Raw genomic sequence first — 17,182 nt, forward strand, 5'->3', positions numbered from 1 at the left:
AATGTGCAAATATTTTCTCTACTCATGCAATTGTTTATGGATCACATAGTCTCATGTATGCATTTATTGAAAGAGAGAATATTTTTTCTTCATGTGTATCCTAACTTAGTTTTTAAGTTTGGTTTGTGTGTGTGTGTGTTCTTTTTTTTTTTTTTTTTTTTTTTCCACCTCCTAAAGTTTTCCCAAAACTGTTTTTTTCCAAAACTTGTTGTGTTTTTCCTATTTTTATAGGGGTGGGGGGGGGGGGGGGGGGGGAAGCTTGTTTTTAACCTTTGCTCTTCATAGGGGGAGTTGTCTCTATTTTCTATAGAGTTCAATTGTTTTGTATTCCCTTAACTCTTTATTTTCTCTTGACTTTTGTTGCATATGTTGTCTGTTTACTCTTTGCATGAGTTGTCTTTGTCAATACATGACAAAAAAAGGGAGAAATAGTTGAAATGTGGGAATCCTGTTTGCTTTGTTTAGGAGGAGTTGAAATTTTTTTTGAAAGGGGGAGAATATAAAAACTTTTTGATGTATCTAACTTAGGGGGAGAGTTAGAATTTACTTTTGTTTTTTATATTCTGTTTCATATTATTGTTTATATGTCTTTCTTTCCATACATGCGGTGATGTGTTTGTTGAGTGTTTCAGGAAAGACAGGTACATTTGATCAAGACCTTCTACCTGTTCTTGCAACTTCTAAATTAGGAGTCTTAGATTGGGATTTGTGATGTAATTGGGCATTTTATTGTATTGGGTTGTTCTTGTATTTGAGCATTTCATTTTGTATGAAACTTTTGTCACGAATTGCCAAAGGGGGAGATTGTTAGGTTTTAAAAGTTTAGATCAATTGGCAAATTGTGAACACACAAGAACATATAAGCTGTAGAAAGAAGATTTCAGAATTTGCCTAGTTTGATCGATCGAAGAACAGGCTCAACTGATCGAAAGTTGTATTTGAAGAATTTTAATTAAACCCAAATAGCAATTCAAGCCCATTAAGGATTAGGGTTTCAGATCTACTTCTCCTACTATATAAAGGAAACCCTAAGCACATTTTTATAAGGCTTTTTAGAGAGAGAAGAGTGTGCCTCTTTTGTATTTAGGTTTTTTTTCTAAAAAACTCTCTCATATCTTCTACTGGTGTTATTACTTGAAGAATCTCAAGATCTGGTGTTGTAGAAGTTGTTGCCTTCTCTAGTCATCAAAGGTGCTGATGATCTAAACCTTCAAGGGTGGTCTTGGAGTCACAAACAGGAGAGTTTGTGTTACTAACCCTTTGAGTGTGATCTCAAAGTCACAAACGTGGGTATTTGTCTTTTTGCAAAGGCTAAGAAAGAAGTAGTCCATGGACTCAGAGCTATCATGGGATCGTAGAAGTAAGTTTCTTACTCGAGGTAGCAATAGGATGTTAGTGGTCTAAGTAGCTATTGTGTAAACTTCAATTCTTTCTAGTGGATTTGCTTTTTACCTTGAGGATAGCTAGGTTAAATCATTCTCAGTTTTTTTACCGATTTGGTTTTCCTGGGTTATCATATCGTTGTGTTCTTTATTTTCTGCACTTTACAATGATATGATATATGTGTGTTAACCTATATCTGAAATTTGGACTAAATAGTCACTTGGCTAATTAACTAGGTTAATCCAATTGTGTTTTAAGGGGTCTAAAAACAAACAAAATGTTTAGAGAAATAGGTAGCAAAGTGAATGAAGTTTCAGAATAAGGGAATGAGAGATGGATGGATAATGGGTAATGGTGTGTTGTAATAGTGTTATCTAAGAAGAGAGATTTTGTAAGAGAGATGGAGAAGTATGGAAATGTTTAGAGATATGGGCAACAAAGTGAATGAAGTTTCAAAATAAGAGTGTGAGAGAGGGATGGATAGTGCATAATGGTGTGGTGTAATAGTCTTATCTAAGAAGAGAGATTTTATAAGAGAGATGGAGAAGTATGAAAATGTTTAGAGACATGGGTAGCAAAGTGAATGAAGATTCAAAATAAGAGCGTGAGAGAGGGATGGATAGTGGGTAATGGTGTGGTGAGTTGTGTGTTGCTTGGTCCTTTTTATATAGAGTCAAGTATGTAACAAAGTTTGAATTAGTTGAAGGGAAAATCAGCAAATAAGGAAAGGTTTTTGACAAAAAAGTGATTTCCTTAGTTGATTTTTTTTTTTTAGTTAAAAGAAGAAATTTTGAGACTTTAATGCTGCTAAAGCTACTATTACAACTGTCAATCACAACTGTCAGCTTTACAGTAGTAGTTGCTGCAGTAGTTGACACTGTTGGATGATGTCACCTGAATGATAGCTTCTGTTAGACGAAAGATTTAGTATTAAATTCATGGGTTTGACTGAAAATGGTAAGATAGCTTTTATGGGATCCTTTTATTTTTGGTATTGCAGCTTGGGGCTAAGAATCTTAGTTTAAAATGGTATGATTTCTTTTATAGGACCCTTACTTCTTTGGGTATGGTAGCAAGCTACTGGGATTGGGCATTAATGGGTTGATGATGTCACTTTTGGACATGTGTTAGTTACCTAAGTTGCTGTTGGAGCTATTGCAGTTGCTGCTGGAGCTACTATAGCTTCTGCTGGAGCTATTACTGTTTCTGTTGGAGCTATTGCAGCTTCTACTGGAGTTAAGGTAGTTTCTGTTGGAACTATTGTTGATATTTTTGGCTAAGTTGTCTTTTTTGGAAAATTATATGTTTAGTCTATGGTTTTATTACAATATAATTTTGGTAAGTAACAGACTAGTTGGTTGCTATTTGATGAAGTTTTAGAGATGTAATTATGGTTTCTTTGTGTTTTGACCAAATCTTGGAGAGCAAGGAGAGTATTTAATGCTAGATATGAGATATTAATATAGATTTAGCCATGTGCTTAAGATTGATTTAAATGAAAATAATAATATAATTTATATGAAATAATATAATTATATTTTCAAACTTATATTATATGATGAACATTAATTTTTATGTAAAGAGTATGGGGAGTTTTATCATTTTAAGTGTTATGTGATATGAGAGGCTTACCAGATGCTACCTATTGCATACTAACCCGTCAGAGTTCAGGGAATTGGGGAAGACATGCTAAGCAAGTTTTCCTTTATCAACTTTGAATTGCTAGAGTTTTATTAAACATACTTCTTGGCCCTCCAAACTATGACTCCTAAAATTCCCCCGATGAGACTCATGAGCTTGGATCATAAGCTGAAAATGAGACGTTGTGTCATGAGCTTAAACTATAGGCTTTAATGAGATAATATCACCATGGGTTTTGGACCATGGGCTTTGGCGTCATTTTGTGAATATGGGCTCTTTTGGGCTTTAATAGAGGTTTTTCTAGAATCCATAATTTGTTGATGTGGTGCGAGTTTCCAATGAAATAAATTCCATGTGGTGTGAAAAATTTGTCCTCGACACTTATATCAAATAAAATCTAAACAATTATTTATACACAAGAAAAACCAAGCCCCTTCTTCATATATTAAAAGTTTTAAGGATTTAAAATTAAAATCAAAGAAAACATGAAAAACACAACTCACCCTTGCTCTGCTACAGCCTTGGAATCACAAACCTCTGCTTGATGACTGTCAGTGTGAACAAAAACAAAAACCTATAAATCTAAAATCCTCAAAAGCCTATAACATTCAACAGAACCATGAAAAATATAAAGAATAGGTCACAAATTTTTTTTACCTTGTGCCATCTCAAGGACCTCAGTAGACTATTAACTAAAACCACAACTCACCGAGGCTTGGGGTAAACCACAGGGCCCCTTCAAATAAGAGATAGAGCCTATAATCTCTTTAACTCCAACAACCAAAAAGGCATTCTACTAAAGATTATAGATTAAAGTGATTCATCTATGAAAAACCAATCCTACTCTGCAGAAAGAATGTCTGCATACACAAAATTCATAGGATATTAGTAAAAAATAAAAATAACCCCAAACTTTCATTCATATACATACATACACAATTACATACATGATATGACAAAAGAACACCTAATAGAAAATATTAACATACAAATATTATCTAATTTGAGTAAAAAAATATCCAAACTTTCAATCTCACGTGTAGAGATAATTGCAAAGAAGAACACCTACAAATAGCAAATACAACACAAATTCAACTTGAGTAAATATCCAAAATTTCATTAATATAATCTAAATATAACACTAAATATTCTGACTCATTTGAGTAAAAAACCAAACTTTCAAACAAACATACGTACAAAAACTCAAATCTCAGTATTTTGGGAGAAATGAGCACCGAATTTTCGATTCTGAAAGCGAACACCAAAAATCCTCAATTTCCTTCCATTTCTTTCCATTTGTCCCCAATTTTCATAGTAACCATGATTTTGTAGTACCAAAAACAAAAAATAAGTAAATAAAATAGAGTTCCAAACCTACAACTGTCTATCTCTCACACATCCACCAACCAACAGAGATCACAAACAGCGTTTGAGGCTTTTTTTTTTTTTTTTTTTTTTTTTTTTTTTTTTTTTTCTGGCTCTTCTCAAATGTTCTTGGGTTCCAATTTTTTCTTGATCTAGATTAGTAGAGAGAGAGAGAGATTGGGTTGTGAAGGAGTTGAAATCATAGTACAAATTGGTGGTTTGGGAGGAAAAGAAAGAAGAAAAAAAATTGTGTAGAGAGAAGAAGAAGAAGATAAGAGGCTGTAGACAGTGAGACACTAAGTTGTTTGAGTTTACAAGAAAGGTGGAGCCAAAATGACAAAACTATCCATGCTTTTTCACTCTTTTGATTTAAAGATTTTAAAGATAGAAACGTAAATATACCTGTACACAACAAACAAGCATAAAAGAAAACCTCTACTTCTGTGTTTTAGAGTCCGTTTGCATACAACTTATTTTGCTGAAAACTAAAAACTGAAAACATTATAGCAAAATAATTTTTAAATGCGTGAATAGTGCTATAGGATCCATTTTTAATATTTTTTTTTTTGAATAAAGTGGTTGTGGTTCCTATGAACAGTGCGAACAATATTGCTACGGTGATAATTATCCCCTAAAGCAAAACACATGAAAAAAAAGGAAAAAAGAAGCAGAAAACGCAAAACGAAAACGTAGGATAATCTGAATCCAAATGCCACCTTAGTTTTTTTTTTTTTTTTTTTTTTTTTTTTGAGAATCTGCGTTTTAGTCTTTACCATGCCATTTTGTCAAACACAAGTTACTCAACGGTCCTTTTTTATTTATAGTATTGATTTTGACATTGTGTGTAAAACTCTGGTAATGGATTGGAAGACATCTTGTGATCTTGTCACACTTGTGACATGTATGCCTGACTTTTTATTTATTTGTATTTGAGATGAAAGTATGGGTGGCTCTTATTGAAGCTCTGAATCGGTCACATGCTACCTATTGGCTGCAGTTGAGACCTTTAGTTGTTTTTATTTGTCTTTAATTTTTTTTTAATATTAAATACTAATTATCTTTCAAAGAAATCAAACTTATTACAGCATGGACTGCAAAGAATCTTTATCCATCAAAAAGTGAAACAGAACAGACTATAAATAATCATCAATATCCATTGGCAAATCCGTTTGTCAAACTCATTAGTATTTATGTTGGAGAACGCTTTTCAAAAGCAACCTCCCAAGTTATCAATTATATATTCTCATGAATTAAATAAAGGGTCTTGTTAACGGATGTTTGGAGAGAATTTGTTAAAGAATTATTTTTAAAAAGTTTTGATACTACTTTAATATAAATATAAAAAGCTATAAAAAAAAGTCAATTCTTAGAGCATCCATTAACATTCCCTTAAAACAAAATAAAAATTGAGGGGGCCTCATGTACGGCCTTCATATATCACCCCCCCTCCACCCCCACCCCCCCCCCCCCCCCAAAAAAAAAAAAAACACACTTTAAGCAAGAGCTAGGTTACAGTTATACCTTCTTAGAAAGGAAGGTGATGATATTTTTTTTTTTTTTTTTTTTTTAAATTTTTAACTCTATTTTAAAATGAAAATAAGTTGAACCAAAGAGGGGTTAAGAGTTGTGGTAATTAGCTATTTCCATCTAATTTCATCATTGTTGAGATCATTAGGTTTCCTGATAAGGATAGATGACATCCTTAATATTAATTCCATCATTTATATATTTTTATTCACTATATCTTGCATCTATACTAGTCACAATCTTTGTTTGGTCAGAATGTCTTTTACATGTCAATCACAATCACCCCAGTAATAGTTCCATGTCTACATTTTTGGGCTGATGTATACCCGAAAAAAGAAAAAAGAGCTTGTCAAGGAGGGTACCATGCGGTTGCATTCATCAATTAAGTACAAATAGTCCATATTTCCTTAAACATAATTAAATTAAAGCATGACTTATTTATTAATGCAACTATATATTTAAATTTAATTGGAAACCTAAGAATCTATAACTAAGTTTATCCATTTAAGAATGAAGTCACGTAACTTTTTATTTTAAACAAGTAATATTTAGATTTTGTACCTTGGAGTCGAGCCTGGACACTTGGGTTGGCAAGTATCACAAGCATCTAAGCAAACTTAGCCCAAGACACGCATTGCCACCGTTGATTATAATTTAAAATTTTCAAGTTCATTGGTTGGACCGTCGATAAACACTCAAGGGTGTGTTTTACAATCCTACAATCTTTCACAAAGTCGAAACTGTACTACAAGGAGAAAAAACCTAGGAGAGGCATATATCCAGGTAGTATTATTTTCATAGCCCGTGTTATATTCAGTAGTAACTAACATTAACCCAACCAAAAAAATCATGTATACTTTATATTAAACAAGTAATATTTAGATTTTGTACCTTGGAGTCGAGCCTGGACCCTAGGGTTGGCAAGTGTCACAAGCATCTAAGCAAACTTAGCCCAAGACACGCATTGCCACCGTTGATTATAATTTAAAATTTTCAAGTTCATTGGTTGGACCGTCGATAAACACTCAAGGGTGTGTTATACAATCCTACAATCTTTCACAAAGTCGAAACTGTACTACAAGGAGAAAAAACCTAGGAGAGGCATATATCCAGGTAGTATTATTTTCATAGCCCGTGTTATATAAAGTAGTAACTAACATTAACCTAACCAAAAAAATCATGTATACTTTATATTAAACAAGTAATATTTTGATTTTGTACCTTGGAGAAGAGCCTGGACACTTGGGTTGGCAAGTATCACAAGCATCTATGCAAACTTAGCCCAAGACACGCATTGCCACCGTTGATTATAATTTAGAATTTTCAAGTTCATTGGTTGGACCGTCGATAAACACTCAAGGGTGTGTTATACAATCCTACAATCTTTCACAAAGTCGAAACTGTACTACAAGGAGAAAAAACCTAGGAGAGGCATATATCCAGGTAGTATTATTTTCATAGCCCGTAGTGTTATATACAGTAGTAACTACCATTAACCTAACCAAAAAAATCATGTATACTTTATATTAAACAAGTAATATTTTGATTTTGTACCTTGGAGTCGAGCCTGGACACTTGGGTTGGCAAGTATCACAAGCATCTAAGCAAACTTGGCCGAAGGCACGCATTGCCACCGTTGATTATAATTTAAAATTTTCAAGTTCATTGGTTGGACCGTCGATAAACACTCAAGGGTGTGTTGTACAATCCTACAATCTTTCACAAAGTCGAAAGTGTACTAAAAGGAGAAAAAAACCTAGGAGTGGCATATATCCAGGTAGTATTATTTTCATAGCCCGTGTTATACACAGTAGTAACTAACATTAACCTAACCAAAAAAATATTAAGTTTGTTTTTTGATCAATGGCTTCCATTTCTTCCTTGAAAACCCTGAAGACAACCACTTTGTTTTTCTGTCTCTTAGTCCTCCAATTATCCCTTATCAAAGGTCAAGGACCTCAAGGTGGAAATGATCAGAGCAGCAGCGATCAAGTAAATTTGCACTCAAAGCACTTGATTCTTGTTAAAGTATGGTGCTTGATAATCCTACTAGTAAGCACTTTTGCATTTGGTATCTCTCCCTACTTTTTACGATGGAATGAAAACTTTCTTCTCTTGGGAACGCAATTTGCTGGTGGGGTTTTCCTGGCAACCTCTCTGATCGATTTCTTGAGTGATTCAGCTGGGAACTTTGCAGACCTCACAACCAATAAATACCCTTTTGCATTCATGTTAGCATCTGCAGGTTATGTTTTGACATTGCTTGCTGATTGCATAGTGGCTCATGTTACAAGTGGTGTCAGAAGAGATGCTAGAGTTCTGGTAGTGGAAGAAGGAAGGACACCTGAGGAGCAACCTAGGGAGGTGCATGTTGATGTCAACCCAGAGTTTTTGAGAACAACCTCTTTTGGAGACGCCTTACTACTCATCCTCGCCTTGTGTTTTCATTATGTATTTCAGGGTATTGCTGTGGGAGTTTCAGGTAAATGATACATTCATACATATTGTGTATACATATATTCCTTGGTACGTTGTCTTTTTTTTTTTTTTTTTTTTTCCATGTCCATCGAATTTCATCATCTTGCTTTACTTTGTGGTGTTAAGTCATTGTGATGGTAGAGGGTGGTTGCCGATTAGGTTTGTATATTGAATGTAATATAGTGTTTCTTCTTTATAAGTTTGACTGTTTGAGTGTCCCTTTCTTTGTGTAATTGATATAATAGCCTATATATAGAGACTGCTTCTTGTATATCTAGCCATATCACACTTGAGTTTGTAAATAAGTTTGGAAGAACCTAGCTAATCTCTTTGTAACAGATTGTTGTACATTTGCACTGTTTAATTTAGGAAAGCATATCCTGATCAAATCTGTTTGTTCGTTTAGACCCCTTAAACCAGATTATTTAATTTAATATATTAATCAAGTGATTACTTAGATTAATTATTCAGATCTAAGTTAAACACAAATATATTATACCATGCAAAACAACGGAAAAGTAAATAAGACCACGATATGATGACCTAATAAAACCAATGAAACGAATCGTTTCAACGTAAAAATATAGAGAGGATTTGACCTAACTATCCTCAAGGTAAACCAAATTCATTATAAGAGAATTGAAGTTTTTACAATTAGATTTAAGCCTAAATCTATTGCTACCTTTAGTAATAACTTACTGACACGACCACATACAAGTTCCAAATTCACGAACTCCTTCTCTTCTTGGATTTACACCAACACAAGCTGCCTTACTTGTAACTTTGAGATCCCACTCAAAGATTTTAGATAACCTTTAGTAATGATCTTGATGCAGCAACTATGTTCTACCAATGCTTGATTGTAGTTTTGGCTTAGGTAGATTCTTGTGTAGTTAGAAGGTAAAAAACTTCTCAAATCTCACAAAGAGTAATACACAATTCTTCTCCAATCTTCAAAATGTGGCTAGGGTTTCCCTTTTATATGTGGAGAAGTTTAGACGAAATCCTAAATGTTTTCGCGGGCTTGGGCCTGTTTAAAAATTTGCAGAAAAAAACTGTGTCTGCGATTTTTGATCGATCAAGCCCAATTTTCGATCGGTCGAGCAAGGCAAAATCACACTCCCTTTTTCTACACTCAGCTGGACTTGAATCTTAAAACATCCACTTTTAAGCATTGCCTAAAAGCTTAGACTAGACATGTTTTGTTCTGGATTTGCCAACACAATACAAATGTGATTCTAAATATTAAATCTAAATTTTTAGAATCTAACAACCTCCCCCTTTGGTCATCCGTGACAAAACACACATAAACAATGAAATGCTTAAATTTAAATACCAGCCCAAATACAAAATATTGCCCTAATATAATCCTTACACAACTACTAACTGTTAGTGGCTAGTATAGACAGCAGCTGTAGAAAGAATTAACCTTTAAATTCCGGAGGCAATTGGCCTTAGTTCATTTTCTTTGTAGAAGTTGCTATGTCTTTGCACCAAGGGTTTTGTAACCAATGAGTTTCTTGATCTTCATCGTCTAGATGAACTAAAGAGCTTTGTAACAAACATCTTTCACAAGTTGGTGTTTTAGTCACGTACTGGGATTCGTGCAAAGAAGTAAGTCATGCATTGGGATCCATGCATTGATTGGTTAGTCACATACTTGGAGCTGTGCATTGAAAGGAGAGATTGTCACTACATTGCAAGTCCAATTGTGTATTGGAGTAAGGTTCTACTGTAGGTTGGTATTAGGTATTGAGATTCCTTTTACTTGTAACCACTTGTTTTGATAATAGTGGATTCTCGGGAGTGGTGACCTTAAATTCACCCAGTAGGGTTTTGCTTTGGTAGTTTTTCCCATTTGTAAACAAATCACCTGTTTCAAATTTATTTTCTGCTACATTTAGTTTTATTGGTGATTTGTTTATGCTGCCACGTTTATTACATGTAATTGAATCTAATTAATTCACTTGGCTAATTAATTGATTAATTTACCAAAGGGGTCAATACATTCTTAGCCTATCAATAAACATGGAAGGAAAACACATGAAACCATCAGTAATAAGAGCATAAGGAAAAGCACATCTATCTATAGGGACAATATGAACATGTAAAATGGGATAGGTGTTATGACAAGAAATCCTTAGTTATAAAGAATTGAGCTCAATGAATTCACAGGAATTGATTCTTGGCTTAGTACCCCAAGAAACAGGACAACCACAAAGAAGTGACACCATGTCATCAACAGCAGGAAAATCAATGTATGGGTATGTAGGTTTACGAATTAAAGGAACAACTAAAACTTCAGAAACAATTTATTTAAAGATTGTAAACTCTTGACCTCTAATCTAGGAAATCAAGTAATGACCACTTGTGACCTCAGAATACATAGAGAGATGAGAGTAAAACTCTTTAATCAAAGCAGCAGGAGAAGGATCAAACTCCTCACATAGAGAAACCCAATTCCTAGACACAAAGTTCCTACAAATGGAAGGATCTAGCTCACTCAAAACTATTTACCTCTCACCCTAGATAGACCTATACTTAGTTAAGGTCTCATATGTTTCCCCACATTTTTTAGATAGAAAACGCTCTCTATCACCTAGGACAAAACTAGATGAGGAAGAGCCAGGATTCCTATTTGGTATCACCTAGGACAAAACTAGATGAGGAAGAGCCAGGATTCCTATTTGGTCTAGTTTTGAACTTTCTACCAACCTTAGGAATCATGACTAAGGACAAAAAAAAGAAAAAAAAAAAGGCAAACTACATTAAGAAGGGTTAGAGACAAGATAACATGCAATTTGAAAAATTATATGATGCATTACATTTAAGCCCATATGATGCATGCTCTAATGCTCTAAAACATTATAATTTCATCAAAATTTTAAAAATTGACAAAGAAAATTAAGAATTTTATAAAATCCCTAGTTTTGAATAAAAAAAAACTTTATTTTTAAAAACAACCTCATATTGATCAATTGAACAACATGACAAGAATAAAACATGTTATAATTACTCAATCCATCAATAAGACATGTCAATTTCACTCAATTTTGCCCATTTCACAAAACCCCAATTTCTCAAGAACTTAGAACCCTAATTTCGAAATTTTTAATCAACCACAAAAATTTTGAAATTAAAGCATATGAATCATGTTAATATGATGCATAAACAAAAACCCATGGTTCAGATTTGATCAAAAAGTCCATAATCATCAAAAAACCCTAATTTTCAAAAATGTGAAAATCCATAAAAAAATCAATGAAAAATGCATGAAAACTTGTAAAAAAGATGAAAAAGAAAGGACAAAAATGTCTTACCCTAAGTGTATGATGAAAACCTTTGAATCTTTGACAAGAAAATGACAAAAAAAATTTAGAGAGAAAGGATCAAGAGAGGAATCGAAGAGATAGACAAAAAGAAGCTTTTGAAAAAGTCAGATCTGATTCCTATATGTTTTTTAAAAAACGAGATCCAATCGGTTGAGAGGACTCAAGCAGGAATCGAGTTTCATATGAAAACATGCTTGATTGATCGAAAGGAATTGGGCAAGAATCGAAGGAACTCGAAACTTTGAGTTAAAAACCTGTTTTTCTTCTTCACATTTCGATAAGTTGAAAAATAGACTTGATCGTTTGAAATCTTAAGGACAAAAATTTTCGAAAATTCTAGAAAAATTTTTTGCAGAATCATTTGAAAAACTGTTTTTATGATATGACATGTCTGTTCATGACTTCAAATGATTTTCAAAACCAAACTTTTCAAAGAAAAATTCAAACTTTATCAAATTTCCTCAATCTTTTCTTTCCTCACTCCCCAAAATGCATTAAATACATCAAGAAGTTTAATTTTGGAAGTCCACAAAACTTAATGTACAATCACATGTACCAAATTTAACACAGTTTTGCTTGAGGTGGGTGCAACTAGTAAGTGTATGAGATACAAAGTAATATGTAAACAGAGAATGAACACACTTTCTACATTATTCATCACATAAGTTTGAAAGTGGCTATGACCTTAAGAGTTACATCATATAACTCCCACATCTTCTAAAAATTATGCTTGCAACCACATGCAATTTTTATATTTAATATTGATTTCTTTTTTTCTTTTGAAGCATATTTTTCTTTGTTTTTCATTTACTTTTTGCTTCTTTTAACTAATGTACAATAACATCTTAAGAATTTTGTTGTGCAAGTGCTACACCTTACAGAGCACGACTTTTATGATTTGTACACAGGTGTTCATGATTGGCGAGTAACAGTGGTAAGATGGTTATTTATGCCTTTCTCCTAGAATTTTTTAGTCCTTACAATCAAAAGAATGTGACTTCAAAATCAAGAGCCTGTGATTAAAAACCATTAACAACTCACGCAATATAAGCACTACATAGCATAAACTAGCAAAGTGTAGAAAAATAAAGCTCATTAAAGCTAAACAAGGTACACAGTCATGAAATGTAAATTTCATAGGCCGACCTCAATTACACATCTTGAAGATGTATAATATTGTTTTTTTCAATTTTCTATATATACATATATATATATATATATATATATTTAAATAGAAAAACATAAAACAAAACAAACCTAGAATGCAATTTATGAATGTTATGTAGATGCAATCCTAAAGAAAAACAATTTTGATCACAAGAGATAGAAATAATTAACACAAGGACCATGTCAAACAGACTCACTGAGGTTGAGTCTTTTGCATCCAGACCTTTTTAGATGCAAACTTGGAGTTGGGATTTCTATTTGAATTTACCCTAATTTTAGCTCCAGTATTGGTATAAAGGTTAAGAACCTTCACCAACTGATGAATAAGTGCTATAGGATCTTGTACTTTTGGCACAGATACTTTTTGTTTGGAAGATTGCTTTAAAGCTCGTAACTTAAAGCAATTTGGTCTAGTATGTCCAGCTTCACCACAAAAGTGACAAAACCACTGAGGTTTGTGGTTTTTCTTACTTTCAAATTGATTAGGATTCTTAGGTTTAGACTCACTTAGATCTACCCTAGTTCTTTTAGAAGTTGGAACTACATCCTTATGTACCTTAACTTCAGAAAGAGTTGGATGAACAACAAAAGGTGATGTAGCAGGTACAAACTTAGGAGGATTCACCACAGTAGTAGATCCACTCTAAAAAAACCCTAGACTTGTCTTATCAGAAATAGACTTTTGAACATGCAACATCTCATCTAGTCTAAAGGTATAAGTTTTATCTATTTGTTCTCTAGCAACAGATAATTCTAATTCTAAACTTTTAACATTTTCAAGCAAAGACATGTTCTCAGTCTTAATAGAGTTCAAGAGTTCATTAGCATCAAACAACTTTAGCAGAAAATTCTTCTTTTTCTTGTTCAAAAGTGTTTATCTTTTTCAACCTTGATTCAAAACTCATAGCATCTTTAGCTGCTACCTTGCAAAGCTTGTTGTAAGCTTCTTGCAAATCTACATTCTTAGAGAGTTCCCCATTTGAAGGGTTCTTATTAGTAGTCTCAATTTCACTTACTACAATAATAGTAGTAAAACTTCATCATCACTTAGAGTAACAGCCATAGTTTTACCTTTTGACCTTAAGAAAGTTGGACACTCAAATTTTAGATGACCATAACCTTGACAACCATATCACTGTTGTCCTAAAGAATTATTTGAAAATTGACCTACTTTATCTTTTGATTTTTCAACATTGTTGTTTTTGGCAGTGTCATTCTTCTTCACATTCTTAGAGTCAACATTGTTTCTAATTCTTGCCCTCCTATTCCAAAGTTTTTCAGGAAGTTTCCAAAGTTTTTAGCAAGATAAGCAATCTCAGTAGATAAGAGTTCATCATCAAATCTACAATCATCAACAAATTTTAAAGCAATAGATTTTGATTTATTAGTTTTTGGTAAGTCAGATTCATATGACTGAAGGGATCCTACAAGTTCATCTACAGGGATAGAATCAACATCTTTACTTTCAGTTATGGCAGTCACTTTAGATCTAAAATTCTTAGTCAATGATCTAAGAATTTTCCTAACAATTTTAGGTTGATCATATACTTTGACCCAAATTAAAAACAGAATTGACAGTATCATTTAACTTAGCATAGAATTCATCAAAAGATTCATGCACTGTTTGCAAGACGTTCCAAGTAGTGTGAGCAATCTCCACATTCAAGATTCTCTTAAATTCTTCCATGGAAATAGCATTGAATATCGCATTCATAGCCTTACTATTAAAGCTTGCTACTTCCTTTTAGGTAGTAGTCCATTCACCAATAACAGTGGTTGGTCTTTCCCAACCATTCTCAACAAACAGCTACACTCTCTCATCAATGGATTTCAAGAAGGCTTTCACCCTAACCTTCTAGTAGGCATAGTTATTTCCATCAAAGTGTGGGGGTATCACAAGAGAGTGACCGTGTTCCATGACAGTAGGGGTCAAGGATCAACTCTAGGTCAAGAAACCTAAGAACAAGAGCTAATCTACTCTAATATCACTTGTTTGTTCATTTAGACCCCTTAAACTAGATTGTTTAACTTAATATATTAACCAAGTGATTACTAAGATTAATTATTCAAATCTAGGTTAAGCACGAATATATCATACCATGCAAAATAGCAAAAAAGTAAATAACACCACGATATGATGACCTAGAAAAACCAATGAAAGGAACCGTTTTAAGGTAAAAACCTCAAGTGGATTTGACCTAGCTATCCTCAAGATAAACCAAATCCAATATAAGAGAATTGAAGTTTTTACAATAAGATTTAACCCTAAATCTATTGCTACCTCCAATAGTAACTTACTAACACGACCACGTGCAAGCTCTAAATCCATGGACTCATTCTTTTCTTGGATTTACGCCAACACAAACCGCCTTGCTTGTGACTTTGAGATTCCACTCAAAGGCTTCAGATCACCTTCAATAATGATCTTGATGCAACAACTATGTTCTACCAACGCTTGATTGTAGTTTTGGCTCAAGTAGATTCTTGTGTAGCCAGAAGGTACAAAACCTTTCAGATCTCACAAAGAGTAACACACAAGTCTTCTCCAAAGTCTTCAAAACGTGGCTAGGGTTTCCCTTTTATATGTGGAGAAGTTTAAATGAAACCCTAAACATTTTCATTGGTTGGGTTTGTTTAAAAATCTGCAGAAAAAAACTGTGTCTGGGATTTTCAATCTATCAAACCTAATTCTCGATCTATAGAGTAAGGCATAATCACACTCCCTTTTTTTGCACTCAGCTGGACTTTAATCTTGAAACACCCACTTTTAAGCATTGCCTGAAGACCTAGATTAGACATAATTTGTTCTTAGTTTGCCAACACAATACAAATGTGATTCTCTACATTTAAATCTAAATCTTTAGAACCTAACAAAATCTTTCTTGTTTTACAAAGTCTTTTATAGTCATGATTTGTTATTATTGTATGTTGTTTCTTTTTCAGCTGTTGTAAAACCCGTATATACCTTGATTTCCATTAAAACCCATAACTCTCATCTGCTAGTTTTAATGAGTTGTGTTTACGTTTAGCAAACTTAACTACAACCTCTCCCAAATAAATTTCAGCTACTGAGGGTGATGCATGGAGGAATCTGTTAATAGTATCCTTGCACAAAATGTTTGCAGCCATTTCAATGGGAATAGCATTGCTCAAGATTCTACCAAAGAGGCCATTTCTTTCAACTGTGGCTTATGCATTTACTTTTGCTATATCTAGCCCTGTTGGAGTTGGAATTGGCATTGCTATTGATGCCACAACTCAAGGACAAACAGCTAATTGGATCTATGCTATCTCAATGGGCATTGCTTGTGGGGTTTTCGTCTATGTTGCCATCAACCATCTTATGGCAAAAGGCTACACACCTCAATCTGAATGTTATTTTGACACTCCATTCTACAAATTTTTTGCTGTGCTACTTGGAGTGACCGTTCTAGCGATTGTGATGATTTGGGTTACATAAAACATCTTTTGTATTGGGTTTCCTTGTTTGACAGTGTGAACGTGTGATAATATATAATTTATGTAACTTCTTTGGCTTATTGCCTATACCAAATTACCTGTGTGTGCACTCAGTCTTAAAGTTTGAGAAAGTATCATTTCCTTAATTTTGGTTACTCTCCTATATTACTCTCCTATATTTCTAATGCATTGTTAATAAGAAGTTAATTTTTTGCTGCTTCCTCAAATTACCTCCTTAAGTACCTTTGAACAGCTTAACAAATTAGCCTTGGCCATGTTTGAAGCCAGAATGGATTTGATTTCATGATTCACAAGCTGATTGACAAATATAAGTGCCACAAGCACAACTACTAGAATGGAAAGACAACTAAGCAATTAATTCAAATTAAACTAAAGGGTACGTTTGGAATAAAAGAATGTGTGGAAGAGGAGAGGAATAGAGTGGCCAGAATTTTCATATATCCCCCATTCAAGTATAAGGTAAATATCATCAGTCAAAAAAAAAAAAAAGTACAAGGTAAATAACAACCATTCCCACCATTGATTATAATTTTAAGAAAAAAAAAAAAAAAATTTACACTTGTTAACTTTGCCCAAAAGCCTATTAAGTTTGAAATTGGTCATTTTAGACTGAGAATTTTACCAAAAATCATTTTAGTCCTTTAATAACTCATTTAGTCCAGTAACTTTGCCTAAAATTCACTAAAAACATTAAATTTAAAGCACTGAAATGATTTTTAGATAAATTTGCTGTACTAAAATAACTGACTAAAATGATTTTTAGGTAAATTTACTATACTAAAATAACCGACTAAAATGATTTTTGAGTA

The 17,182-nt window shown here is 33.3% G+C and overlaps 1 protein-coding gene across 1 annotated transcript; it reads left to right on the forward strand.

Annotated features, from left to right (window-relative positions):
• Positions 1-7,649: 7,649 nt before the first annotated feature.
• Positions 7,650-16,507, forward strand: LOC126729371 (zinc transporter 2-like). The gene is made up of 2 exons (XM_050434900.1): positions 7,650-8,398; positions 15,959-16,507. Exons 1-2 carry the CDS (start codon positions 7,780-7,782, stop codon positions 16,351-16,353), a joined length of 1,014 nt encoding a protein of 337 aa, XP_050290857.1. The 5' UTR covers positions 7,650-7,779; the 3' UTR covers positions 16,354-16,507.
• Positions 16,508-17,182: the final 675 nt, after the last annotated feature.

The sequence above is a fragment of the Quercus robur genome, chromosome 1, assembly GCF_932294415.1.
Source record: "Quercus robur chromosome 1, dhQueRobu3.1, whole genome shotgun sequence".
NCBI lineage: Eukaryota > Viridiplantae > Streptophyta > Magnoliopsida > Fagales > Fagaceae > Quercus > Quercus robur.